This window comes from Sus scrofa, chromosome 14 (assembly GCF_000003025.6).
Source record: "Sus scrofa isolate TJ Tabasco breed Duroc chromosome 14, Sscrofa11.1, whole genome shotgun sequence".
Classification (NCBI taxonomy): Eukaryota; Metazoa; Chordata; class Mammalia; order Artiodactyla; family Suidae; genus Sus; species Sus scrofa.
The window spans coordinates 90,020,309-90,046,918 of NC_010456.5; the positions used below are offsets into that span (position 1 = coordinate 90,020,309).

The window sequence follows — 26,610 nt, forward strand, 5'->3', positions numbered from 1 at the left end:
TCATCCCAGACAAGCACTCACAGCAACTGTCTGAGAAGACAGTTGGCCTATTAACCCCCAATCTACAGATGAGAAAACTGTGGCTTGGAGAGACAATAAACAATATTATGAGGTCACACAGCTGGAAAGTGGTACAGTCAGGCTCTGAGTGTAGAAAAGCAGCCAACTCCAGAGCTAGTATTAGCTGACTATGAGGCAACACTGCTTCTTTCTTTACTATATTAAAAGAAAACATTTTAAAGAAACAACTACATGTACCATACATACCAGTTCTTAAAATAAATTATTAAAACAACAATTAAGTAAATATTAAAATACTGTTTTCTTTTTTTAAAAAAAAATGTATTGGACTCTAGCTGACTTACCACCTTGTGTTGGTTCCAGGTGTACAGCAAAGTGAATCAGTTATACATATGCATAGAGCCATTCTTTTTCAGATTCTTTTCCCATACAGGTTATTACAGAGAACTTGAGCAGACCTCCCTGTGCTATACAGTAGGCCCTTGTTACTTATCTATTTTATATATAGTAGTGTGTCTACAACACATTGTTTTAAATACTAATGAAACTGTTAAGAAGGGATCTAAAATATAAAAAGGAACATATTTTTCTGCTACTATAATTCCAGTTTAACTTAACAAAACCTAAAATGAGAACAGGAGAAAAGAACGGTGTACTAAAAATCCCACTTTATCTAAGAGTAGAATAAGGCACAGGTGATGGATACTGCTGAATTCTTTATCAGGAGATAAAAACAGGAGTTCCCATCGTGCAGCGGAAATGAATCCAACTAGGAACCATGAGGCTGCGGGTTTGATCCCTGGCCCCGCTCAGTGGGTTAAGGATCTGGTGTTGCCATGAGCTGTGGTGTAGGTTGCAGATGTGGCTCGGATCCTCCATTGCTGTGGCTATGGCGTAGGCCAGTGGCTACAGCTCCGATTCAACCCCCAGCCTGGGAACCTCCATATGCAGCAGGTGCAGCCCTAAAAGGACAAAAGACAAAAAAAAAAAAAAAAAAAAAAAAAAAGAGAGAGAGAGATAAAAATAGGTTGAAATACATTTGAAAAAAATCTAAGCCCATTTACTGAAATAGCGGCTACTTCAGCATAAATGTCAAAAAAGAAAAAAGATTGTAGAACTATTAAACCACTGTCAGGAAAAAAACTAATAGGAAATAGAAAAGAATTAGAGAAATATAAAAGGTAGCAAATACAATAAACAGGAAGTGAGGTAGTTGGTTTCAGACTACACATTTATGTCAGGGTGTCCAGTGGGTTGTCAGCAGTGAGACTCTCTATTGGGAAAGTACAGCCAAAACCTAGCCTTGCGTTTAGGAGATCCAAACCAGAATGGCATTGAAAGTTAAGAGTAGGGGAACAATCAAAGGTATACCAAAGAAATGCAAACAAAAACAGGGCAGGATCAGAAATATAAATATCAGAAAAAAATAAAATGAACAGGAAAGGGAGGGATATTTTGTATTTTTAAGGAGCCAACACACGAGAAAGAAGAGCCATGCCTGCCTGCCCAGTGCACTGCACCGGAACTGAAGGCCCAGCCCTCAGAGCTGCATGGGCCAAGTGGCACATCCACAGCCAGCAGGGACACAGCCACAGCTTCTGAGTTCAGCAATCAGAAAGAGAAGATGATGAAAGACAACTAAAAGGTTAAAAATTAGGGGCATTCCCATTGTGGCTCAGCAAGTTAAGAAAAGACTAGTATCTGTGAGGTTGTGGGTTCGATCCCTGGCCTCGCTCAGTGGATTAAGGATCCAGCACTGCTATGAGCTGCAGATACAGGTCACAGTGCAGCTCACATCTGGCACTGCTGTGGCTGTGGCACAGGCCAGCAGCTGCAGCTCTGATTCGACCCCTGGCCTGGGACTTCCATATGCCACAGGTGCGACACTAAAAAGACAAATAAATAAATAAATAAATATTTATTTATTCAAGGGATCTGTGTATCGCCATCAGTGAATGTCTTTTAACAGCTCTCAGCAGACCTCAGACCACATGAAGAATCTAAGGCTGAAATCAAACTGAGCAGCCAATGCAATCGGGTAAAGAAGGAAAGTGGCACAGTAGGACAAAAACATTAGTGAAGCTTAAGGAAAAAACCTGGCAGACCTGATAAAGCAAAAAAACCTTTTGAAAAGACCAAAAAAACAGACAAACCTCTGAAAAGTTAGCCTGAAGGACAGAATGAGAAACGTTAGAGGAGTCACCACAGATGCAGAGAACTCAAAATGTTAGCCAATGCCGTATGCAGTCTAATGCCAAAAATCTGAACACTGACAGAGGACAGTTGCTAGAAAAATAAATTACCAAACAGACCCCCTAAAGATGAGACAAACCAATCAGACCAATACTGAAGAACTTGAAAAGAATGCTCTGCTTTTCCCACCAGAAGTCTACCAGACCCAAAGGGTTTTATGACTGAAGCAGGAATTGACCTTGTTATTTAAATGGTTCTAAAACACAGAAAAAGGATGTATTCCAAATCGTTATCTTAAGGCTAGCAAAACCCTGTTTTTAAAACTCACAGATGCAACACACACTTGTGCATACCCCTCCCCACTAGAGATGTATTACTTTGTAAATAAAATCTAGCACCATACTAAGCTAATAAGACATCACTGGAATAGAAGAATAGCTAAATATCAGGATAACTGATAAAGTAATTCATATAATCATAATTATACAAATTCTATAAAATTCAATATCTTCGAAAATGATATTATCTTAATAAATAAGAATCAGAATAGTTTCTAATTCAACAGAATATAAAAGAGTGTAACAGGCACCAAGAAAACTTTGAAAGAGGAGAAGAGAAACTGTATTCTCATGTCATAATACAAAACTTCAGCGTTTAGAGCTCTAATACCTGGTACTATTACAGGTTCGACAGGTGAAAGCTATACTGTTATCATGAATACTGTTCTGCTACCTTCCCATTCGCAGTCTTTAATGCCAGCATTAATACTATCTCCGGGGCCACAGTCATCACTTCCTGACTTTTTAATCTTATGATGAATGCAGCAGTAAACACCTGAGGGCTCACAGCCTCACAAACACAAGCACAAGTTCTCTCAGGCGTCACCTCCATCCACTTCTCCCCGATGACTGGCTCCACGCCTGCCAGCAGCCCCGCCATGGTGGCTAGTGTTCAGTGAAAAAGCAGCCGGCTGTCCCAAGATGCAATGCTCCACCCTGAGCTCATCCCACCAGTCCTGAGCCTTTAGAAACCAGAGCTGATTTCAACAGCTCCTCCACATCTAAATTTCCCACTGAGATTCTGGGCAGGCAGCTATCCCAACTCTCTCCCCCATTTCCACCTCTTCTAGGAGGGCAAGGCAGCCAGAAGTCAGGAAGCAGAAAGGGCATGGGGTGACAGCAAACTCACAGAATGCCCCGTGCCCCGATCTACTCCAGGCACGGAGCTGCATGTGCATGAAAGAATCAGGAGAGGAAAACAACAACGGTTTGGGGCTTGAGGTAGAGCAGAAGTGAAATTACCACTCATACATATAGAATGTCCATGGGTCACAGCCAAACCCTGGCCATGTGGGTCCACTTGCTCATGACCCTGGAACTCCTAACTGCTGGCTGCATAGACTAGCCACAGTCATTCCACATACCCTCCAAGGAACATCACCCTAAACTGGATTCTGGACATCATGGTACCACAGTTAAACAAGATGCCAAGCCTCTCAAATACATTCCACCAGAGCGATGTTTAGCTTCTTTGGAGCATTTAAGAAGTGAAGTTTATTTGGAACATTCTGTAATGTTAGCTCTAGAAATACAGAATTTCTACCATATGCAGAAAGATGTATGATGATGAATAAGAATCAAGAAGATGCTTTTATAAAAAGAGTAAGAAAATAAATCTGTAATGTCATTGCAAATATAACCTCCACTTAACAGACACTGGGTAAAAACACATCTATTTGTTTTCACCTGATTCCATCTCAGAATTCTATAACTGCCTAGACCAGAGTTTCAATAACTGTGAATTGTTGAATATTATGGACGTCTCTATCCAAACACTTAAGACAAATCATCTCGGGCGGTTTCAAATTAAAAGCTTGTAAAATATGTAACCTCTCCTAGTTTTTGCAATTAATAGGGTACATCTGCAATTAGCCTGACTTACTGAATGCAGTGCTGTTGTCATTAAAAGATGTCTGTGAGAGTGCTGCTGTTATTATGGAGGCTCAGGAGACCAATCCCTCCTAGAGGGCAAACAGTGGACTGGTGGAAAACAACAGCCATAAATCACACTGTCAGGCAGCGGGGAGAGCGGAGTGGAGCACAGGCACATGAAGGCCATTCACGGTAAACACAGCACGGCAGCTTCCCAGGCAGGATTTACTGCACCTGTAATTAATTAAAATTTCCTTCAAGCTAAATCTTTAATAAACAAGGATTTGTGCTGACAATGAAGAAAAAAAAAAGGGCTCCAACAACATAATTTTACAATATCCCTCAAAGAACAAGCAGAGCATCTATTATTTCTCATACCAGGTGTATATAGGAACTACATCTTGAAAGTTAATAGGAACTACATCACTTTGTGTTATAATCTGTGTACTTGAAGTGGGTCTGAAATATTTAGGAAACTTGAGGGACCGTGTGGCCCTTTTCTGCTTTTATTCATTATGTTTTTACGGACTCCCAGCTTTTCACAAAGCCAGGTCTTTTTATACTAGTGTTTCAGAAAACGGGCCTTTTTAAAGGACACGTGATGGTAGCTGCATCAGATGGCCATGTTTCTGTGTGGTCTGTTCTTTAACCACGCTTTGCATTTCCCAAAAAGAATCATAACATTGTATTTCACTGCTTCTATTTGGGGCTAATGTATCTAGACATGAGGAAAAAAGGTCTAGATGTGAATGACCGTGAATATTTTTGATAAAGCAGGTATGAACCTTCTATCTTGAATGTATTTATGCTGAATCAATCAGAAAAGTCATAGCATCTTTTCTCAAGTACAGAGATGAAGAGATCTACTATTTCCTTCATTTCTAATAGTGGGAATTACCTGAGTAAATGTTACATGCCAGGGACCCCACTAAGCCTATCAGGCACACATATTGACCCAACGAGTCCTCACAAAATTACCCCAAACTGCCCATTTTCAAGAGATCCAACTAGGCTCAGAGAAGCTAAGTGACTTGCCTCAGATCACAAAGATATACAATGGCAAATCCAAGATTCAAACCTTGTTCTGGTAATTATAAAATCTAGGCTTTTAAATCTTTACGCTATTGCTTCGTTTCCTAATCCTATGCCTCTAAGTGCCATGAACGGACCAAAATGATACATCTCCTTGAATTATCAAAGATATTCCACAGAATTACTCTATCTTACAGAGCAGGGTAAGGTGGGAGAGCTCCAAAGTGACAACTGTTTCAGAATATAAGCAAGAAATCTCTCACTACACATCTTCCAACACACTGAAAAAAAAAGGGTCCTTAATAATTAAATAAACTTTACAACGCAGTGCTAAAGATGCCACTACCTACTGTGAGTGATGGGATAAGTATCACAAAACTGCCTTCTTTTATTATCGTTCCATATATTTTCTTTCCTCAAGAAAATGATTAGCTTTTCAAGGTCATATCCATTTTTTGGAGCCCTAACAGCATCAAATACATGCAATATTGTGTTTATAGTTATTCAACAAATAAACATTAATCAACTTACATATCAAGTTTCTCTCCGTTAGAAAACAGGGACCATAAAACATAATGAGAAAAGGAAAATCGTAGATTCCTATTAAATGAAATTTCAACTGACCATTAAAGTAGATTCAGAGCCAGAAAATGTCTTTATCTGATTTGATCATTTGGTTGAAAATATTAGCCACATATTTTTTTGCCCAGTTCCTGGGTGTGTTTTTGATAATTCTAAATTATGCTGTCAACCAAAGAGAACATTTACAAAGATAATATAGGATCACATGGTGACAGAGGTGGGAAGCTAAAAGGCAGTTTAAGGAAGAAGAATGATAAACACACTCCCTTTAGAAGTTGTTTGATCATTTGCTATCTGTTCTCTAAATGAAAACCTTTCAAAATTTTCAAAATTTTACATCTTACCAGCTACAACAAATCATTAGAAAAATAAAAATAATCTATATAAGCAGAATAATTCTGGCATTATTACCCATTTAAGTTATCTAAAGAGAAATTCCCCACCCTCTTTCCTCTAGCACTGAATGTCCTATGCCAGAGCACAACTATTACATTTAGACAGGACAGCCAGTGGGCACAGAAAGCTCCCCTATGGAAAAAAGGAATCTCAACCTATAAGGATGGAAAGGAAGCCAGACATTAGACGCTGGGTTAGAGGACAAACCAGCACTGACTGAATATTTGAATTGTGATTTTCTTTCTATAGTGTTTACTTTTTCCATTACAGTCGCTTTACAGTGTTCTGTCCATTTTCTACTGCACAGCAAGGTGACACATACATGTATACATTCTTTTTTCTCACATTATCATGCTTCATCACAAGTGACCAGACCAAAACAGACAGACAGACCAATGGAACAGAACAGAGAACCCAGAAATAAACCCAGACACCTATGGTCAATTAATCTTCAATATAGGAGGCAAGAATATAAAATGGGAAAAAGTCTCTTCAGCAAGTGATGCTGGAAAAATGGGATGGTTGCATGTGAATCAATGAAACTGGAACACACCCTCACACCATGCACAAAAATAAACTCAAAATGGCTTAAAGACTTAAATGTAAGATAAGTACCACCAAACTCCTAGAAGAGAACACAGGCAAAACATTCTGATATCAACTTTACAAATGTTTTCTCAGGTCAGTCTCCCAAAGCAACAGAAATAAAAGCAAAAATAAACCAATGGGACCTAATCAAACTGACAAGCTTTTGCACAGCAAAGGAAACCATAAAAAAAAAAAAAAAAAAAAAAAAAAAAAAGACAATTTACAGAATGGGAGAAAATAGTTTCAAGCAATGCAGCTGACAGGGTTTAATCTCTAAAATATGCAAACAACTTATAAAACTCAACAGCAAAAAAGCCAACAACCCAATTGAAAAGTGGACAAAAGACCTGAACAGACATTTCTCCAAAGAAGACATACAGATGGCCAACAAGCACATGAAAAAATGCTCAACATCACTGATTATTAGAGAAATGCAAATCAAAACTACTATGAGGTACCACCTCACACCAGTCAGAATGGCCATCATTAATAAATCCACAAATAACAAGTGCTGGAGGGGGTGTGGAGAAAAGGGAACCCTCCTGCACTGTTGGTGGGAATGAATTGTGATTAATGTAAACTCGGAGTTCCTGTTGTGGCTCAGTAGGTTAAAAACCGACCAGTTATCATGAGGATGAAGGTTTGATCCCTGGCCTTGCTCAGTAGGTTAAGGATCCAGCGTTGCCACAAACTGTGGTGTAGATTGCAGATGCAGCTTGGACCTGACTGGCGTTGCTATGGCTGGCAGCTGCAGCTCGGATTTGACCCCTAGCCCGGGAACTTCAATGTGCCAAAGGAGTGGCCCTAAAAAGAGAAAAGAAAAAGAAATGTAAACTCTTACAATCTGACACACACCTGTAAGCTAACAGAGTGCATAGGGTGGGGACAAAGATCTATACACGCAAATATAAAAGGAAGGAGCAAAGGAATCAAATGCCACTTGGTGTTTTAATCCAGAAGCCAGAGTTCTGACCTGGGAGGTGTTACTAACAAGGTTTGTGCAGAGGAATTAACACATTTTCAACACATCGGCATCACAAATGATAAACTGATATTAACATTAATACATTAATAATAAATTGCTTTTTTTTTTTTTTTTTTTTTTGGCTGCACCCATGGCATATAGAAAGTTCCCGGGCCAGAGATCCAACCTGCACCACACACAGCAGTAACCAGAGCCAGAGTCACAACAGTGATGCCAGGTCCTTAACCTGCTGAGCCACCAAGGAATTCCTGATTGTGTTTCTAAATGGAGAGTCTGGTTTGAAAGATACAAAAGAACATCTTTTCAATCTTTTGCATTACAGCTCACCTCTTTAGCGATCTGGGGTACTTTATAATGGAAAAGGAACTATCCAAAGAGTTAAGGGTCAAACGTAAAAACACAAGTCTACTGCTTTTCCTCAAAAGTTAAGAAACTTCAAGTTAAGTCCTTGGTAAACTGTTAAGCACTAAAAAAATTATGAGCAAGCATATGTATGCACATGTCTGTATGTGCAAAACCACCTCAGAAGGTGCATAACTATAAACAAAGGTGAAATAATTTATTCTCCAAGCAAGTTAAGGAAGCAAGTCTCACCAAAAGAGACAGTGACCAGTGTCAATTCTACTTCCATTAATTAGTCAATATATTTCATTTACATGAAGGTTGTTCTTCAGGCTATAATAACAGCAGAAATGCAAGTAAGCCATGATATGGTATAGGTATGAAACGTATTAATTCACCAGTGCAAAGTAAAGATAAACATGAAAAATATGCCTTTTAAAGCCATTCACCAACTGATGAATCCTAGTACAGAATTCTGTAATACAAAACATTAGAGATGTCAATAGACAAGGGAAGTGAAAAAAGAAATAAAAAATGTTTTATGAGGGTGATGACAGAACAGTGATAACAATTTAGTTTGACTAGAAAAACAATCTAAACTTATTTTCATGCTGCTAAACACAAAATAACTTGTCTTTTTTTGTTTTTGATTGTGGCAGCTACCCCACTTCATTAAATTATTTCAACTCATTTGCTCTTTCATTTATCATTTAAAATTCCTTTGGGAGTTCCCGTTGTGGCGCAGTGGTTAACGAATCCAACTAGGAACCATGAGGTTGCGGGTTCGGTCCCTGCCCTTGCTCAGTGGGTCAAGGTTCCGGCGTTGCCGTGAGCTGTGGTGTAGGTCGCAGACGCGGCTCGGATCCTGTGTTGCTATGGCTCTGGTGTAGGCTGGCAGCTACAGCTCCGGATTCGACCCCTAGCCTGGGAACCTCCATATGCCGCAGGAGTGGCTCAAGAAATGGCAAAAAGACAAAAAAAAAAAAAAAAGAAAATTCCTTTGATTTTAGCAATAGCTAATAAAAGCAAGACTCCGTCTCATCAAAACTGAGCCACCAAATTAGAGATAGTCGTGATTCACTTCTATTGCGATCATGAACAAAATGGGGATTTGGGGGAAAGGGGGTGCTGGCAGAATTGCAGACACTGGACTTTGGTGGCTGACATGTGTGTAACTGAGCAAGGCAAACGCTGGACAGCTCTTTTAGCTGACGCTGCTCAAGTGCTCTGAAACTCAGAACAGAGAGAACTCACAACAAACTGCCACTTCTTGTCTACAGAGTAACCTGCAAACCCACAGTGAAAATGTGTAACTGTTGTCTATTCAGCTACAGAGCACTTGGGATACAAAAATGATAAGGGTTGGTGTTCCCCCTGGGGTGCAGTAGGTTAGGAATCTGACCACGGCGGCTCAGGGTGATGTGGCGGCAGGGTTCAATCCCCAGCCTGGTATAGTGGGTTAAAGGTTCGGGTGATGCCATAGCTGTGGGGTAGGTCACAGCTGTGGCTCCAATTCAATCTCTGGCCTGGGAATTTCCATATGCCTTGGAAAATAAAATAAAATAAAAAATGAGGCCACCCTACAGAGCTTACAGTCTAGATTTTAAGTCACAGATAAGAATTTCAAAAGCTTAATATAAACTATCATTGCTACCCATATAAGAATAGGTCAAAACTTCCTTCTTGATGATGTGGCTAAAACTACGATAAGTGAGGAAATGCAAATTTCAAAAAACAGTGATTCCACTTACATGGTGAACAAGGATTCAAAGAAAAAACCAACTAAAAGGCAACACTACAAACTATAAAATTCTCAAAATGGCAGGCTGGTTTTTTGCTCATTAAAAACACACTTTAAAAGCATGTTAACAAATGGATTTACCAATTAAGAGCTATTACATTACATTTTGAACCCACTTTCCTAAAATTGTGTAAAGCTAATAATGCCCCAAATCCAGCCAGTTAAATGCTACATAAGCCCCCTGATTTCTAGTCCTACTCAAGCTACCAAGTTTGTGGCACCCTGTATGTGCTCAGTTGTGTTATACTGGACAACAAGCATGTCTCATCACCACTATGGACTGTTAGAATGATAAAGCCTAGTTGTTCTGAAAATACAGAGTTCTAAATTAACTCAATAAGTTTAAATGCATGAAACAAACATAGGAACAAACATTTGAGAGATACATGGATCAAAGCAAAAACAAATAAAGCAGAGAGTTAAAACAAAACAAACAAAAAGGTACCATAATACTGTAGTGTTACCTTTTTGTGGGTAAAGGAACCAGTTTCGTGCAGAATTGCCACTCTGAATGGAGGCCACCACGTGTGAAATTCCTTCACCCACTGATGCATCACTGTCGTTGGACAAACGATTATAGTTGGGCCCAATCCCTCGAACCTGCAACCAAAATGTCCAAGAAGAAAAGACAACCATGAATGACAGAATATGGACAATCAACTGACAAAAAAACACATAACAGTCCAAAAAGAAAATCCTAGTTACTGAACTTTACTGACATTTTCTTGAAAGAAAAAGCTATTGGAGGATAAAACCCACTATGTGAAATCCTACAATCCCATCAATTAGTGGGGCAGGTGTTGAGAGGAAACACCAGCTAGTACATGAAAAGACAATGTCTATAACAAAGTAAAAGACAAACAAAAATCATGTAACAAAGGAGTTCCCTTGTGGCTGCAGAGGATTAAGTATCCAGCATTGTCACTGCAGCAGCCCAGGTCACTGCTGTAGTGCAGGTTCAATCCCTGGCCCGGGAATGTCCATATGCCACAGGAAAAGCCAAAAAAAAAAAAAAAAAAATCCGTAACAAAAACACTTCTCTCTCTTCTATTACAGATTACTGCAAGTATTATACAGTGTATTGTAGCCTAAGTGAACACAAGACTATTTCAATTGGCCCCAAGCTTTAGAGTATACTAAGAGTCTTCACCCCTAGGATTTCATCCTCACAGCCCCAGGAAGTGAGCAGAACTGAAATCCTGCAGTGTTTGGGGCTGCTGAGGGCTGGTGTGCCCAAGGCCCTATGGTCACCAGAAGATGGATCAAAGCCTCAAGTCGGTCTTCCAACCACTGCAGCCCACTCTTGCTATATCATGCCGCTCACCTCTCAGTGGGTGAGCATCGGAGTGACCGTTCCACCCAGAAAGCCTAAAGGAGTGCAGCCTACTCAGTTCCCATGGAAAGCAGCTGAGCACTGCGTAGCAAGAGTCCTAACAAGAGGCATGTGTTGACCCAGCAATCTCAGGACAAATATCTGTGTACCAGGATACTTTCAGTAGCATTATTTGTATTATGGGGAAAGTAGGCGCTTCCTGAACGTCTATAAATAAGAGAAGGCTTGAATAAACCATCCCATTTCCTCACGACAGCACAGGCTAGTGGTGAGGAGCACTGCCTGGGTCTGAATCCCAGCTCTGCACGCACTAACTGAACCTCAGCATCTCATCTTAAAATGGGGACAAAAATAATACTGCTCTTACAGGGTTATATGAAGGTTAAATCAATATCAAAAGTTCTTAGAACAGTATACAGTAAATATTATTAAGTTTTGTTAAATAAGATGGAATATCACATAACCATTAAAATCATCTTTGAAGAATATCTAAAGCCTAGAAAATGCTCATAAGTCTTTTAAAAAACAAAATTATTTAGGAATCACTCCTATTCACTTACACACCAGGAGCCAGTAAACTGGTCATAGTCACTGTCTTAACATCCATCTCTCCCCTCTCTCCTTCCAAAAAGAACCACAATCGTGTGCAGGTACCCCCCTTCCTTCCTAGACATGTACTGGAGGAGACTGACCACTCTCTGGCTGTGGCGAGGAGGGGAGAAGCCAGAATCTCAGTTCACCTGTGACCTGTCAGCACACAGCACTCCTCCAGCAACACTCAGTCCACTGAGGGGCCCAGGAAGAAGAGCTGGCTCAGGTAAGGTCTGGGTTGGTCTCGCCTGCTGCACAGGAACAAGGAAACAGCCTGACAGCCACTGGCACTTGTGAGGTGATATGACCACTAGAATCGGCTTTAGAAGCCCCTGATGACATCACTGAGCTGCTCTGATCATGCTGTATCTACAACCTACCTCCCCTCTGTAGGTTTTTAAGTGTACCACACATTTTGTGAACATTTAACCCAATTTGAGGCCAGGGTTTTTTTTTTACTTACAGTGAAAATATCCTGATATATGGTGTACCCTCCATATAGGCAGCACCTGACTGAATCTGACCCACCCTGCCCTCCTTCTCTCCTGTTACCATGGAACAGGTGCCCTTTCTTTTTCTTTTCTTTTTTTTTTTTTTTTTGTCTTTTTAGGGTGACACCTGCAGCATATGGAGGTTCCCAGACTAGGGGTTGAATCAGAGCTACAGCCACTGGCCTACACCACAGCTCACAGCAACACCAGATCCTTAATCCACTAAGCAAGGCCAGGGATCGAACCTGCGTCCTCATGGATACTAGTCAGATTAGCTTCCGCTGAGCCATGATGGAAACTCCCAGGTGCCCTTTCTCGTCTGAGCCCATAGCCCCACTACATCAATGCTCCTACATGGACGAAGCTGCTGTACTTGGGTCTTGCTGGGAGATGGGTGCTAGTCAGGGCATGAAATGAAAATCAAGCAAAAGTCAAGCTAACTATGGGACTCTCCTCAGCACTGGACTCACACTCAGCTGGTACTACCTGAGGCAACAGGGAGCCAAGACTGACAGATGACACTGAGACCCACATGGCCTACCTCTCACTCATTCTGCAGCAGAGTCACCGGCACTTTTTAAACTTTGACTCTCTGCAGCCTACCTTTTTCTGCCCGACAAGGATGTCAAATATCTGAAGCTGGATGCACATATCCACTGCACACACCTTCCCCATGCTATCTCATTAACCCCCACAGTTTCAATTACTCTTTCTACACTGACGATGCAAATCTCAGCCTCTAGCCCCAATCTTTTTTCTGATGTCAAATACCATACGCCTGGACGTCCAACTGCTGGCTGATCTCTCGGCTTAGATGTCCCCACAGCACCATACGTCATCCTCCTTGCACCTGGCCCTCCTTCATGTTTCGTAATCCAATGGGAAGAACTGTCACCTATCTCCAGGCACCTCAACTGGAAATCCAGGCCTCCTTCTTGGTCTGCCTCTCTTGATCACCTTATAGAAGCTGTACCAAGTTCATGTCACATCTACCTTCTAAATCCATCTCAAAGTCACCCAGTCTTCCCGTCTATACTGTTAACACTGCACTTCTGGACACTATCATCTCTTACCTGGGTGACTGCACTTTCTAGCAGGATCGTTTTAAGAGTGCAAAATCTGAATGCCTCATTCTTTTGCTTAAAAGCCTTTCCGTGTTTGTCAGGACAGTTTGAATGCCTTAACCTGGCATCTGAGAACACGAGGAGGATCTGACCCCTGCCTACCTCTTCAGCCTCACCTCTCAGGGCCCCCACCCCAACACTGGGCCCCCACCCAGTTGAGCACTCCCCAGCCAGTGCCATCTTCAGCTCCTCCAAAGTGCATACTCCTCTGACCTCTTGGCCTTTGCTGTGTCCCGTCTTGCTCTCTTCACTTACCTGTCTTTCAGCCCTCAGCTTCTTCTATAGAGCCTTCCCTGTCCCTTTTTCTCCAGATAGGTTAAGGACCCTTCCTTGAAGCACCCACACCAGTTAGGACCTGTCAGAACATGTATCACCCTTATTGTAGTTGCGTGTTAGATCCTTCCTAAGCTCCTTGAGGGTATAGGGACAGCCTCTCTTCTAATGATCTCCATGCCTAGACCACAAGAGGTAATGAATGTATATTGGCTTTACTAAAGGAAAACATTTTAAAGGCTGGAAGGAATTATACTGCAACGTTAAAAGAGATCATTATCTCCGAGCTGGGAAATCAAGGGTGGTCTTGCTACAGTTCAATAAATGATACCTGAACTTAAATTTTTTTTTGTCAATTAGAGTAAATCACACAGTACTCGAAATATTAAAAATAATCTTCTGTACAACTGAAGTACCTTGCAGTTCTAGTAGAATAACAAGCCATGACTTAAATGGAGTTTACCCTTATGCTCCAATGTAACTAAATGCCTCCATCCACTTCTAAATCCTCTTAACCTCCAGCTACAGTCACTGTCCCTGCCCCTCTGCTCTGCAGAATGGGCTCAGATTGCAAGAAGCCAGGGGCTGACCCTTCCCACAGAACTAAACCCTGCTTGCTCCTCCCCAAGGGCAGGTCTCCCTCCAATTTGCAGGCACTCCTTCAAATTCCCTGAAGGAATATGACTCTGCTGGCCCCTTCCAAGACCATATTCCTTTCTAAAAAGGATTAAATGCCCCATTCTTTCTATCCTCCAAGGGGAATTAAAGAGTTATCACCAATATGCACTTAGCAGGGATTAGGAAACAACCAATCAAAATCTATCTAAAATATTTAAAAACAAACTCAGTTTCAAAGAGACATGAATACATACATATGCTTTTACAGGTTACATAGCATTTTTGCTCATTTAAAACACACTTTCTACCAACTGCTAACTGATGACTCACACTCTGCCATTGGAGGCCAATATTTTATTCTGGCTGAACATCCATCTGGCTTTATTATGCCCTTTAATTTCTGCCATTCTGTCTATTAGAAGAGTGTGGAGGTTTTCACACTGAGTGGAAATCTAGGAGCATACCTAGATGGCCCTGAACCACAGAAGGAGCAATCAAATCCATTAACAGTCACATCAACTGCACCACCTTTCCCAACCCTCAATACCGGTGAGAAAAGCATAACAAACGGCTAAATGTATGAGGATGATTAGCATCAATTACCAAACTGGCTACAATTCCTTTCATCTTTGATTATCATTGATTACCTAATGAGTTTACAACAAGCCTATAGCTCTATGGTCAAATATTTCAACCTGCAGGATGGAAATCTACTCAGAGCCTTGAATTTACTAGGAAATACAAAGTAAAAATATTTCACCTTTGAAATCTTATGAACTTTTTCTTGTCATTTACTTGTAATTAGGAATTCACTAAATGATATCAAAGTATTTAACTGAAATTTGAAAAGTAAATAATTCACTTCCCCTTTATCATAAAATTCAGGGGGCCTATTATTATAATATGAATGGCAAAGTGAAAAGAAGATAGTGTACACATTATGAACTGGAGACACAACAACCAGTACAGATTTTTATAATAACCACATGTAAATATGCTTCTCCCTCACCTTTTTTTTCTTTTTAGGGCTACACCTGTGGCATATGTAAAATCCCAGGCTAGGGGTTGAACTGGAGCTGCAGTGGGTTAAACTGTTCTTAACCCACTGAGCCACAACAGGAACTTCACTTTCCCCTTTTTAAAAACATACACAATAAAACATATTAAAGAAACAAAAACAGGGATTCCCACTATGGCGCAGTGGAAATGAATCCGACTAGAATCCATGAGGATGTGGGTTCGATCCCTGGCCTCGCTCAGTGGGTTAAGGATCCAGTGTTGCCACAGGCTGCTGTGTAGGTCACAGATGCAGCTGGCATCCTGTGTTGCTGTGGCTGTGGCATAGGCTGGCAGCTGTAGCTCTGATCCAACCCCTAGCTTGGGAACCTCCATATGCTGCAAGTGTGGTCCTAAAAAGCAAAACAAAACAAACAAACAAACAAAAAAACAGGAGCTTCCTGATAGCTGAGCAGGATAAAGATCTGGCATTGTCACTTTTGGGCTTGGGTTGCTGCTGTGGCATGGGTTAAATCCCTGGCTGGGGCATTCCCATCGTGGCTCAGTGGTTAAGGAATGTGACTAGCATCCATGAGGACACAGGTTCAATTCCTGGTCTTGCTTAGAGGGTTAAGGATCCAGCATTGCTGTGAGCTGTGGTGTAGGTCACAGACGTGGCTCAGATCCTGTGTGGCTGTGGCTGTGGCTGGCAGCTATAGCTCTGATTTGAGCCCTAGCCTGGGAACCTCCATATGCCCCTGGTGCAGCCCTAAAAAAAAAAAAAAAGAGAAAAAAAAAAATCCCTGGCTGGAAACTTCTGCATGCTATGGATGGCCAAAATAAAAAGAAACAAAAGGAGTTCCAGTCGTGGCACAGTGGTTAACGAATCTGACTAAGAACCATGAGGTTGCAGGTTCGATCCCTGGCCTCGTTCAGTGGGTTGAGGATCCGGCGTTGCCATGAGCTGTGATGCAGGTCATAGACACGGCTTGGATCCGTGTTGCTATGGCTCTCGTGTAGGCAGGCAGCTACAGCTCCGATTGTACCCCTAGCCTGGGAACCTCCATATGCGAGTGCGGCCCTAGAAAAGATGAAAAGACAAAAAATAAAAATTAAAATTAAAAAAAAATTAAAAAAAAAGAAACAAAAATTTTAAAAAGTCTTTTACCATGAAGTTCCTTCTTGACATCCCAGAGACGTACACAATTTCAATGACTTGGTGACCTTGAAATTAGAACCACTAAGACCATCTCAAATTAGGGCCCCAAAATCTACAGCCTGCAAGCGTTCAATGGAAATGTACATAGCCAATGAAACAATGCTGGCTCATGCAGAACTTAGGTTTGACTATTCATCTATTTTTCTTTACGACATAAACACAGAGTAGAACTCCAAATTCACCTAGTTTCAGAGGAGGACATACTATAAAATCATGAGGAAAATGTTACACATTTTGTTCTGGCACATGCACGTGGAAGGGACCAAGCTCCTCAGTACATCTCTATTCATAAAGATCCCAGTTGTTTGGATGATATATATCTGCATTCTGGGAAGCCACTTCTACCAATACTATTTTAATAAAGAAGATCTGGGCTATAGTCCAACATGCCACACTATTTCATTATGGAAAAGAGGAGATGTGCATTGATAGTTAATTGATTACAGCTGCTACTCATTATTAGCCCTGACTTCACTCCTAGTAGGACTGTCACCACTTGAGAGAGCATGTTTTAATTTTTCGATCAAAACTACACTGCAGGGATGACTTTAGGTTTCCCAGACCCAGCGTATTATACTCCACACAAGTTTCATGGTAATAGGAAGGGAAAGGAAGCAAAGAGATGGGAAATAAGAAAATCCCAGAAATCATTTAAAGGAAGAAAGACAGTCTTAGAAACTACCAGGGGTAGCTTGGGGCATTCTAGTTATCGAAACAAAAAAACAAAAACAAAAAAACCCAAGAAGAGGTATAGAGAGCCAAGCTAACCAAAGAGCTTATTCAGAACAGAGAAAGCATTTTTTAAATGGTAAACTAATGGCATTCATAGATAAGAAAATGCTAATGCCCATTTTCAACTGTGAATTTTCCGTTCAGATGGTTCGGATGGAATGTATTCATGCACAATGTAACAGAATTCTAATATCTGAAGAAAAAGCTCCACTTCAACACAGCTTCCTTGTAATAATAGAACATTCAGTATTTAGAACTCTGCAAATCTATTTTTCCCTTCCTATAGTTATATAAAAATGTCTAAAATATTCTAAAACTTTAAGTAACTGCTCACGGGAAGTGCTGATCTGCTTAATTAATGAAAGGAGAAAGGAATAAAAACAAAGCAATAAACTCTGAAGATTAAAAAAAAAAAGGTCTTTATTCAGTGGCTTATGGTTTGTATTTGGCTCTCTACTAAACATCTCTCTACTGATGAACCAGACTGCAGGACAGCAACTTTCTGCTGTTGCTGCCTTCAGGCACATGGACACTCTTTTAAAGGGGTCACCAAACCACAGCTAGTGAGTGCCTGAGGTTTCTTGGACATAACTATCCGGTCAATCTCTTGCTGTTACTCATTAGCTAAGCCTATTGGAATCCAAGGAGCTCTTGGATTAACTGGGTTCAAGATCAAACATCCCACACAATTTACCCAGCATTGTTTTTCCCAATACTGATTTACGTAAAGCCAATTACAGCTTAAATACGGAAATGCTCCCTGGATTTCAAGATAAAGTATTTCAATCCTACCACAGAGAACTAACACAGTTTAAATGCTTATTCTTTCAGACTATTAAAGCATTAATAGTTCATTTAAATTCCTAACGAGAATAAAGATTACAACCTGAAATTAGTTTTCTAGCATTTTAGATAGTCACTTAGACTTTGGCTTTAAAATTTCTATAAAATTCTCAAAGATTGGGAGAGGGAGTAGAAAGCACAGTCAGCAGACAAGTAGGTAACTTCATTAGAAAGGAAAAAAAAAAAGCACTATCTCTAAATGCTATCATGTATAATGATTATAGAAGAAATTCACGAGAATGGCTTCTCCAAAGCTTCAACTTTCCCCATGAACAGACTTTGTACTTACTGTAATGCTCACCTGGTCTCCTGCCAGAACAAATATTTTAATGTAAAATTTAATAAATGGAACTAAAGGTATTATGTCTAATTTAAAATTCCATATTGTGTAAACTATTGATATTAACATAATTGAGTTTGTAAACAATCCATTTGTAGATGCTAACCTTAGACACTGTATTGACCCAAAATATCTAGTGGGGCTCATCTGCAAAATGAAGCATCAATGCCTGGAATTCATTAAAAGTGTTACATGTTTAATTTCTCCTGCCCTACAGCTCCATTGTCTCGTAAAAATTTTCCTTTGATGTCCCCCACTAAAAGAATTAAAGGAATATTGTAATTGAAATGTCATCAATAATTCACAAGACCTCCTCCACAGCAATACATCTGATGAAATATTAATTGAGCTCCACAGACTGACAGTCTGCAGAGGAGCACTTGCCTGTAATTTGAACCACGAGTCCTGATCTTGCTGTAGCTCAGACCTGCCAAGAAGGCAATTATCTGGATGGTCTTGCCCAATCCCATTTCGTCTCCCAGAATTCCTCCTGCCTGCTGGCAGTGCAATTCCCACAGCCACCTAACACCTGTCTGCTGGTACCTACAACAACAAACACCAACAAGAAAAAGAAAATGGCAAATGGTGGATAATACACATCATAACAGAAAGTACTCATGAATTAATCATTTGGCGAGGTTCTAGTACCAGTCAGAGAAACATGCCGGATGTGTGTTTTACATGAGTATTATATTTATAAGGTCATACATTTTTGATTACCTAGGCATAAAATCACAAATTTTTCTTTACAGAACATTAACACATTTCTAATTAAACTGATAGATGGGGTAGTTAGGGACTATTTCATTTCTTTTTCAAGCATAGCTTAGTAAACAAGCATAAACTTATTATCTTTTATTCAATATCTTTCTAGAAAAAAACCTCAAATATTTTTAGTTATATAAAGGTCCAACAATTTTTCTATGAAAGGACACATAAACATTTACTTTTTCAATCTGAACAGCATCCAAAAGCAGGACAGAGAACACCATGATTTACCTCATATACCGTTGAAAAGTCACTTGCAATCATAGTACTTTTTATAGGAAAAATTAAATTAAATTTTAAGGCCATTAACAAGTCTGAATAATAGGGCTGCTCACAAAATTAGCACATAACAGATGATTCTGTCACATTACCAGCAGATTAAAAAAAAATAGTTTAAAGACTCAACAACACAAAGGTCTTTTTATATTTTAAAGAACTTGATTCAGGAACTTTGCATAGATACAAAAAGGTCAGAGCTATTAAAATTTTAAATAAGGAGTACAGGTCCAAGAGGAATAATACATTCCCCTCTAAAAAGAAAAAAGAGTTGGGATTTGCCTTTCTCTATCAATGGTATTTTAATTCAATAATCTAAAAATTAAGTTAAAAAAGGAATAAGGCAAAAGGCATTTTTGAGAGTAAAAGAAGATTCAACATCATGGAATGCTATAAAGATTATATACCAAGTTAAAAAAAAATGTAAAGCAAAACACACTTAAAAGACAATGAAATCTGAAGGTTTTTTTTTTTGTTTTTTGTTTTCCAAAAAAAACCCCAAAGCTAATGAGCTGCTCACCTTAAAAGAAGGTGGTTTTGTTGTTGTTTTACTGCCCCAATGTCTACTCTTTAGTACATGGTACATCTACCTATAATCTCATCATGGATTTCAGTTCTTGTTAAAATTAGTTTTTATACTCCTCTTAGTAAACATGTTATAATTAACTTTCCCCAGTATTTTGCAAATCTATTCCACAAGTATGAATCTAGCTATTGCCATGATTATCTATCTTATAAGGAAAACTTTGAGAATTTTGTTGCTTAAGTTTGCTAGTTATAATATATACACTGAATATGCACCCTGGAGGAGAGGATTTAAAAGCCAAACACAGTGAAGTCTAGTATGGATAAAAGATCATTTAATTTGGGATGAAGGAAAAATTCTATTAACACATGGTATATAATCAGAAAATAAAGGCTACCAACCACCAAGGAGGCCTATTGCTAGGGAGGCACCAGACCAGGTGGTTTGGATACAGCCTCACAACCACCCATTTTATGGTTAGGAGATGAAGGCACAGAGGTGAAGTAACTCGCCAAGGGTCACACTGCTAGGAAAAAAAAAAAAAAAAGAACAAGCCAGAACTGAAATCTGGAAAGAACCCCAAAATTCCAAAGTGATTCCACTTTGGAGACAATACTGACCAGCAGTTCTCAACCAGGGGTAAGGGGTGGGGAGCCTATTTTGCCCCCTAGGGGACAATGGGCAATACCTAGAGACATTTTTGGTTGTTACAATTGGCAAAGTGCAAATGTTATCCTGTGGGTAGAAGCAAGAGATGCTATTCAACATCCTACAATGCACAGAATAGTTCCTACAACAATAAATTATTCAACCCAAAATGTCAGCTGTGCTGAGGATGAAAAACCTTGTGAACGAGTTACACTGGACTAATCTCAGCTATGGAAAAAGATGTAGTCCAAAAAGCAAAAAGCTCTCCAAAAAACTGATGTACGTTCAGAATCACTAAATTCTAGTCAATCAGCCTCCTTCTACTGAGGTATAGAACAACCATGGGACCAGTTCCTCTGGGAGAAGAGGGGCCAAAATCTCCCAGTGGTCAGTCCAGCGTCTTACCACTATACCACACTGCCTCCACCCAACAGGGATCCAACACCTCTCTCTGTTTGGGGCCAATCACCTTAAAGTGGGAAGAATCTAGAGAGGAAAAATCAAGAAATCATAAAAGGAATAAGAAATGGTGACCAGCATGGTATCTCAGAGGGAGTTAGGACCTCTGGATTCTTGGGACCCATTCTCTGTGATTCTAGGCAGAGACAGTGTGCTGGATGCTTCCTCATCCACAAATGTAATTTCCAAGAGTATCCAAACAGATATGACTGTGTGTTTAAGAAGATGATAAACATTGAAGAAATGACTTAAGGAAAAATATCTATTAGGCAGCCCTGTAAGTCATATCACTACGTGGAAATCCCCAACCATGATTGGGACGTTGTACAAAGATGGCGAAGAGTGGTTCTCTCTTTCCGCAGAGGCCCTCAAGGCTGCACCAGCACACTGACTGGCAGGCAGGTATCACCAGGTGAGGACCTGGGTGGCCTAGGTTCTGGCTCCAGCAGTGCCACTAACTGACTCAGGTTCTGTTGCTTTAATTTCCTAATAATAAACACTGTAAAACAATTATATACTTTAAATGAAATCCAAGCAATGGAATTCAGTTTTCAGAACCTCTGGAAAAAAAAATTACTCTTGAGGGAACGTTAAAGACTTCTACACACTACTGTACAGTAGTAAAAAAAAAAAAAAAAAAAATTACTACACTCTGCATCTCCCATGACCCTAAAGTATCACAAAATAACCACAGATAACTGGTATATCTGGGCATTGTCACATTCACCCAAGACTGCATTTACTAGTATTGGCTAAAAGTAAGGGCCAAGGATTAAATTTTGTCATTTGATGGCCAAATCACACAGTCAAATACATCTGCTGGGCAAATTTGCAAAAAAGAATTTTAAAAGTTAACCATGATCTTGCAGAAAATAGCACTTAAATAGATAAGTGTACCTGCTGACTCCCTTGTGTACAAATATACCCTGTTAATTTCATTCCACAGAGTGAGGTAAATACAGTAAAAATACATCTACAGCTTAAAATTAAATTGGCCTGGCTAAAACTTAATCATGAAAGAAAAATAGAGATTCTACCAATCCTATTATTTTTTTTCATATGGCAGAAGAAAAGGAAGAGTAGTTTCATAACATTTATGAAATGTTTAAAATCTTATTTTTGAGAGATGAAAAATGGAAACAAAATACTTTCCAGGAATGTGCAATTAAGGCAATTAAAAAAAATAACAACCTGTATTTACACCAATTATAGTAGGGTTAATAATCAATACACTGAATCATACATGCTTGTGGTAGGCAAAGTTGGTTCTATTAACTGTGAAATTCATTTGCTAGAAAATTCCAAATGTACAGAAAAAATACACATTCAACCTGATTCTTGGGGATATTTGCCAAATCACTTAATACACATGTAGAAGTATCCTGACTTTGTTAAATCAATTTGATCTATAAGTTGGGTATTCCTTTTGCTAGCACAACACTGATACTATTTGGGCTATTTCATAATAAGCAATCACTTTAGAGAAGATGAAGAGTTGCCAATAAATATTGTCTTTATTTACTTTTTCATAGTTAATTTTCATTTGGGAGAAGCAATAAACAGAGTAGCCATCTCTCCAGGCTATAAAATGTCTACAAAAATTACTAGAGAGATTCACATTTGAACTACGCTCTAGTTCTGTCCAGTTTGGCAACCCAACCAAAACACCTCACACCTTTAGGATTCAGCTTTCCTAGGTTTAGTGGGATAAAATAACTGCTACCTTTGTCCCCTCCACCCCAAGAGAAAAATGAATTGAAACTATAATAAAAGCTCTCCAAGAGGAAATATAAAAAGCCTGGTAGTGGTAGACATCTAGGACACATCTTGCACAAGTTAGGGTATGGCTGACAGCTGAATCTACAGAGGAGACTAAACATAACCGTCTCGAGAAAAGAAGTTCGAATCATGCACCCAACTACAAGTGATAATGCAAGAGACAGAAAGAAGCTATTTAATGGTTTAACTTCCTATATGCATTGAAGAAGCCTTCCTAAAGTACTGTGTTAAGTAAATCCCAGGAAGAATAAGACTGCATTCGTGGGGCTCAGTATTTACATTATCATGGAGACGCACCCAGGCCTTGTAGGCTCCAGGCATGCCTTGATCACGCAGCATCCGGTTATCTGCAGCCCTAGGCCACTTCACATAGGAAACACAGTCAGTTTCCAATAGCAACTCAATCCTGAAGGTGTTTGCTTATATCTTCTCTTTTGATATCAGAATGACATCTACAGAAAATACTTAGACGTACCTTCGGCCAGCTCAAAAGTATCATACCCTTAGGCATAATATAAGACACTAAGAAAATCATCTCTACACAGTTTTCTACTTCAACATAGAAGTAACCCCCCCCATAGTGATTTTAATAGGCAACTCTTCTTAATGAATCTGCCTTAAGAAATTAGAGGTTTGGCTCCTTAAAACTGCTAAGAACAAAAAAAAAAAAAAAAAAACAACAACGATGTAAATGGCTTTTAAATGTATTGCTTTCAGTCTGCTGAGATAGGTCCACATAGATTCATCAGTTTACAAACATACCCAATGCACACTTTAGTCAATTTATTATCATCTAATTTTAATGAACAGCATGTGGCTAAAATTTCATTTGACAGTATCTGTACTTGCAATAAATTGCTGCAAGTACCTTAAGGGCCCACAGGTAACTACCATGTAATTCCTAAAATATTAATTTGTACACAATGGCTTGACGACAATATAAAGGGAAGAACACATGCACATACTTAAAAAGCTTTTTGAACAGAAAACCCGGCATTTTAAAACCTTCATCAAATTCAGCATCGCTTTCCTCAGAATCGTCTTCAAGCTTCAAACATTTCTCTTTGTCCTGCAGCCTCAGTTTATTCCATCTCCTACCATGAAAACAAAAATCATATTTTCATTATTTTAGTTCCCAACCAGATTAAAATAGATAATTCTAAGTAATGCACAGGAAAAAACAAAGTAGGATGGCCTTTCAAGCTTTCTACTGACATCATTACCCAAAATACTGATATTTAAAAAAAAAAAAAAGACAATTGATTCTCTTTTCCTTCCTCCTCAAATTCAATTCTTATTTGAATTATTATAGCTGCTCTAGAAATATTTCTGTAAGGTCTCATTTCATTATCAAAACTACTCGCTCCTCTCCTGGCATACCCTAAGGGAAAATTTCTCTGCTAGTTCCTAAGATATATGAACTTAATTCTAGAAAAGATTCAGTGAAAATTTCAATATAACTAAATTTATAGATACTAACTGATCTATAGATACTACCTCCAAAATGACAATGTAAGAAAAAATCGATTTTATTTATAATTACTATTTCTGTGCTAAAGATATGATGGTCGTGGAATAAAACAGCACAATATCTTAAACATAAAGCCAATTTTTCATCAAAATTACTATATGTTAGATTCATATATTGATTACTTAATTGGAGGGAGGCATCCGCAATATAAAAGTACTGATAGTTATACCACTGAGAAAAAAAATGCGTTCACTAAATAAAATCCAAGTTACAAATTTCATAATATGATGCTTTTCAAACACGAAATAAGATAAACATTTATATTTCAGAAGACTGACGCCATATATGTATAACAGAAGAAATATCTAAAGATGTGAAAGTGTTAGCAACATGCCAAGATTGTTGGAAAGGTACAGCCATCTAACTAGATTAATTTTGCACCCACATAACTGTAAGGAACATTGACATCAAGAGTGGTGGTGGGGGGGTGTCAATAGCTTCACATTTCTAGTCACTTCCAAACTAAAAGGATGGCTTTTTTAGTATGCATGATGCAACTGACACTGAATTTCACAAAATGGTGGAAATGAAATAACGCTGATAAATGCTTTCAAAGTAAAAAACTCACAGGAAGGGAAGGAGAACAGTAACACGAATAAGAAGGTATTTATCTTCCACTGACTATGCAGGAATAATAGGGAAAGTGTGAGGGAAGATCGAGGAGAAAATGGAAGCATAACACTGCACAGGCTGCCTGGTTGTAGGAATGGTACGTTTTCTAGCACCAATTATCAAACCAGCACAGAGGCCAAACACCAGGGCGACAGGCGACCCCGTGCAGGAGCTACTAGAGGACCTTAAAGCACATCCTCTGATAAATTCTTGCCTTGTTGAAAATTTCAACCCTTCAACATAACAAAAGAAAAAGCTAGTTGAGGTTTAATTGTGATCAGTAAGAAAGAACTAGTTGGTGATCTGAAACTGCTTTGGGGAATTAAGAGAACCTATAAATAAGCAATGTTGGTGATTTCCAAAAAACATCCAAGAGAAGAGGTACGATATGGCCAGGTCTAAGGAAACAGCTGTCATATATACCCATAAGGTTTAATATGCGACAATCTTTTTATGTAAAAAAATTAATGACCTTTTTGTGCTTAACCTCTGAAGGCAATCTCTTCCTCTTTTTTTTTTTTTTTTTTTTTTTGGTCTTTTTGCCATTTCTTGGGCTGCTCCTGCAGCACAAGGAAGTTCCCAGGCTAGGGGTCTAATCAGAGCTATAGCCACCGGCCTACGCCAGAGCCACAGCAACGCAGGATCCGAGCCGCATCTGTGACCTATACCACAGCTCACGGCAACGCCGGGTTCTTAACCCACTGAGCAAGGCCAGGGATCAAACCCACAACTTCGTGGTTCTTAGTCGGATTCGTTAACCACTGAGCCACGACAGGAACTCCTATTTGTATTTTTCTTTCTTAAAAATCATCACCATGCAATTAATGAAATGAAGTACCTCCAAGTGGCTGTAACAGTCTTTGCTACTCTTCTAAGTTTCTCATTGCCTACAAATTTAATATAATAGTATACAGTAGTGGTTCTCGACCAAGGGCAATCTGGCCATCCTCCTTGGGCAACCCCTGCCCACCCCCTCACACCTACCCCAGGGTAATGTGACAATGTCTGGAGATGTATCTGGTTATTACAACTGCTGAGAGGGTGGGGGGACACACTACTACTACTTAGCAGGTGGAGGCCAGGATGCTGCTAAACATCATACAATGTCCAAGACAGTCCTCCACAACAAAATGTTACATGGTCTCAAATGCCAATAATGCCAAAGCTTTCTCTCCTTGTGGAAAAATCACAAAAACTACCCCAGCCACTTAAAAATACTTCAATATTTTGACAGGAAGAAAAAGAAAAACACCAGAAGATGCTGACTTCATTAAGTGTGGCACAACAAAGTCAAATAGTTTACATAAAGAGTATCATACATTAAAATTCATTGATAAATGACAGCTATTTCCTTAGACTTAGCCAGTTAGTCTTTGTGGCTATTAAATCTACCACCACATCACTCTGCTTCATCAGGGTTTCACCTTCCCCCATCTCCCTCCCTCCCTCCTAAAATATACAGGCACCGTGTCGCCACAGAACACACAGCACCTAGGAAACCACAGAAGCCACTACAGAAATGATTGCATTCCAGTGCCTTCCGATTCATAAAGAAAGATGAAAAGAGACGAATGTTTATT

At 39.5% G+C, this 26,610-nt stretch overlaps 1 protein-coding gene across 1 annotated transcript in view; it reads right to left on the reverse strand.

The window, feature by feature from the left end:
• Window positions 1-26,610, reverse strand: part of ERCC6 (ERCC excision repair 6, chromatin remodeling factor) — a 77,787-nt gene that overhangs the window by 22,184 nt on the left and 28,993 nt on the right. Inside the window, 3 exon segments of the mRNA XM_021073703.1 lie at window positions 10,336-10,471; window positions 18,816-18,974; window positions 23,853-23,981. Of these exon segments, the coding sequence (XP_020929362.1) occupies window positions 10,336-10,471; window positions 18,816-18,974; window positions 23,853-23,981 (424 nt within the window).